This window comes from Austrofundulus limnaeus, unplaced genomic scaffold (genome assembly GCF_001266775.1).
Source record: "Austrofundulus limnaeus strain Quisiro unplaced genomic scaffold, Austrofundulus_limnaeus-1.0 Scaffold201, whole genome shotgun sequence".
NCBI classification, from domain to species: Eukaryota; Metazoa; Chordata; class Actinopteri; order Cyprinodontiformes; family Rivulidae; genus Austrofundulus; species Austrofundulus limnaeus.
Genome location: NW_013952603.1, coordinates 211,692 through 214,445, shown reverse-complemented (window position 1 = coordinate 214,445; position 2,754 = coordinate 211,692). Strand labels below are relative to the sequence as shown.

The window sequence follows — 2,754 nt, the reverse complement described above, 5'->3', positions numbered from 1 at the left end:
AGACAAGATTCTTCTTAAAGGGCTGTAGTTTTGAAATGGACTTTAAGTTTTGAGGAATGTCATTCCATTCCATTAGTTTAAACTAAGTATACTTAAACTTTTAGTATACATTTAGTACAAGCCAAGTATAGTGTAAGATAAACTTGGTTAAGTATATCTCAGATAAGTACATAAAAAGTAAAGTAGAAGTATACTCTTTTATTTTTAGTTTGAAATTAGTATACGTAAAGGATACCTGCATGTACCATGTTTTGCTAAGGGGAAAGCTTCTGAAGATGTTTTCTGAGGTTAAAGACAGGAAGTGAAGTGTAACAATAATGACGTCTCCTTCAGGGTTGGTCCTGTCCTTCTTGCACATACATAAACAAACCGACCCGGCCGGGCTGTGAGATCTGCAGCACCAACCGCCCCGAGAGCTACATCGTCCCGGGGGGCTACCAACCTGATGCACTGGAGCTCCGGCGGCTCCAGAAAGAGAAGGAGGCCATCAGGCAGTACCAGCAGGTAAGAAAACTACACTCAACTGCATTGTTTAGCACATGCGTCAGCCAAACAAACACTAAAAAAAAACCCTGATTTAAACGAATCAAAATTAATGAGAGAACCATTAAAACTGATTCCAAACYGCCACTGAGGTGGAAACGTTCAGACTCTCTCAGGCTGACTCTCTTCTCTTTTGTCTCTGTTTTTCTGAAGGAGAAAGGGAGAAGAGAGGCGCTGAGGAGCGCTGGGCTTCAAAACAACTCACTGCTGTTTAACCTGGACCAGGACTACTGAATACACACACTCCGCTGCGTAGATCCGACTTTAGAGGACATCAGAAACCATCAAATCTATTCTGAAAGTCTTCACGTTGACAGATTTACTCGCATCCATCATGAAGTTGAATGTATTTTAAAAGTTATCCTCAGCACTGAATCTCATTCAAACCTAAATCTGCTTTAGGAGGAGCATAAGTTTGGAATGTTTGTGATATCCGGCAGAAGGYGAGCTGCTTTATAAAAGCAGCTGGTTTCACAGTTTTTATAAAATTATGAGGTCAGGAACTCAATCAGAAATGCTGATGTCAGCAAACTTTTTTTTTAAATCGGAGAGGTTTTGTCATTGTTTGTGTCATACTTGTTTTTGATTTAGATATTTATCCAGCTGGATATCTATATTCACTGACAATTGTCATTTTAATAAACATTTTAGCACCAAAGATTGCCACAAATTGAATGTATTGTTTGATTTTTGCACTGTAACTCTTATTAAGCCTATAAAACAGCTGAAAATAAAAGGTTTTCACTGTGTTTGACTGTTGTGGGACTGTTTGGGTTGACGCATCATGTCAAAAACTGGAGTTAGAGGCCGGGGTGGTGGTCCCCCAAAGTGTTCTCCAACTATCAAGGAATAACTCCTCTGAGCCTCCCTGGAAAAGTTTACTCCAGGGCGTTGAAAGGGAGGCTCCGGCTGATTATCGAATCTTGGATTCAGGAGAAGCAGAGTGGCTTTCATCCTGGTCGTGAAACAGCGAACCAGCTTTTYATCCTTGTGGAGTTTCTAAGCGGGTCATGGGAATTTGACTCTCCAGTCTGCGCCTGTTTTGTGGATTTGGAAGAGGCTGTGGCCGTGTYCCTTGAGGCATTTTGTGTTTGTGTTGGGGGCAGGAGAACAGGGTGCTGTCCAAATCAAGAGCTGTGTTTGCATTCTTGGTACAGCAGTGGCTCCAAAACTTTACAGCTTTTGTCCTACAGAGTAACAGTAATTCTATTCAATTCAGTTTATTTATATAGCGCCAAGTCACAGCAACTGTTATCTCAGGGCACTGTACACACACACACACACACACAAAAAAATCTAAAGAAGCCAGCAGACTGCGCCAAATCTTTGCTTCGTCACAGTCTCCCATCCTGAGCAGCACACCGGCAGCAGTGGAGATAAAAAAACTCCTTAACAGGAAGAAACCTCCAGCAGAACCAGGTTCAGGACAGGTGGCCATCTGCCTCGACTGGCTGGGTTTGGGACAGAAAAGAGACACAAACATAGAACTGGTCCAGGTGTATTTTCCTCTGGAAGAGAGACAAAGAAAACACGTTATTGATGGAAATAATTCAACATCTAGAGAAGAGCGACTAAAGACAACAGCACAGTGAGGAAATGTGGTCAGTTTATACTCCACGATTCAGATAAGATTCAGATTCTCTTTATTTTCATTGGAACATAACACCAGGGATGCACTGTAGAATAGGGATGCACGATATATCTGTGCTGATATCGGTATTGGCTGATATTGTCAATTTTTTAGAGTATCGGTCCGATATGTATAACGGCTGATATTAACGACCGATGTTGATTTCCCACTTTTTATCTTTGTGTTTCTGTTTTGGGAGGGGAGATGGTTGGTTGAACGGCATCTGTTTGATCATGATAGTGATACTGACGCTGCATAACCAGGAATAACTGAAGTAGGGAGCCATGTCAGAGGTCTGGTTGTTTATTTACGGTATCAAAAAAAGACCAAAGTGTGTTTGTGTGTATTTGTGTAATATAATTTTGTTTGTTTGTGTAATATCGATAAATATCGGTTATCGGCCATAACAGCAATAATTACACTCACCGGACACTTTATTAGGTACACCTGTCCAACTGCTCGTTAACACTTAATTTCTAATCAGCCAATCACATGGCAGCAACTCAGTGCATTTAGGCATGTAGACATGGTCAAGACAATCTCCTGCAGTTCAAACCGAGCATCAGTATGGGGAAGAAAGA

The 2,754-nt window shown here is 41.4% G+C and overlaps 1 protein-coding gene across 1 annotated transcript in view; it reads left to right on the top strand.

Moving 5' to 3' along the window:
- The window catches only part of shrprbck1r (sharpin and rbck1 related), a gene marked incomplete in the record, with an annotated part of 16,786 nt that overhangs the window by 8,322 nt on the left and 5,710 nt on the right, over positions 1 to 2,754 (top strand). Inside the window, 1 exon segment of the mRNA XM_014018760.1 lies at positions 334 to 504. Coding sequence (XP_013874214.1) covers positions 334 to 504 — 171 coding nt within the window.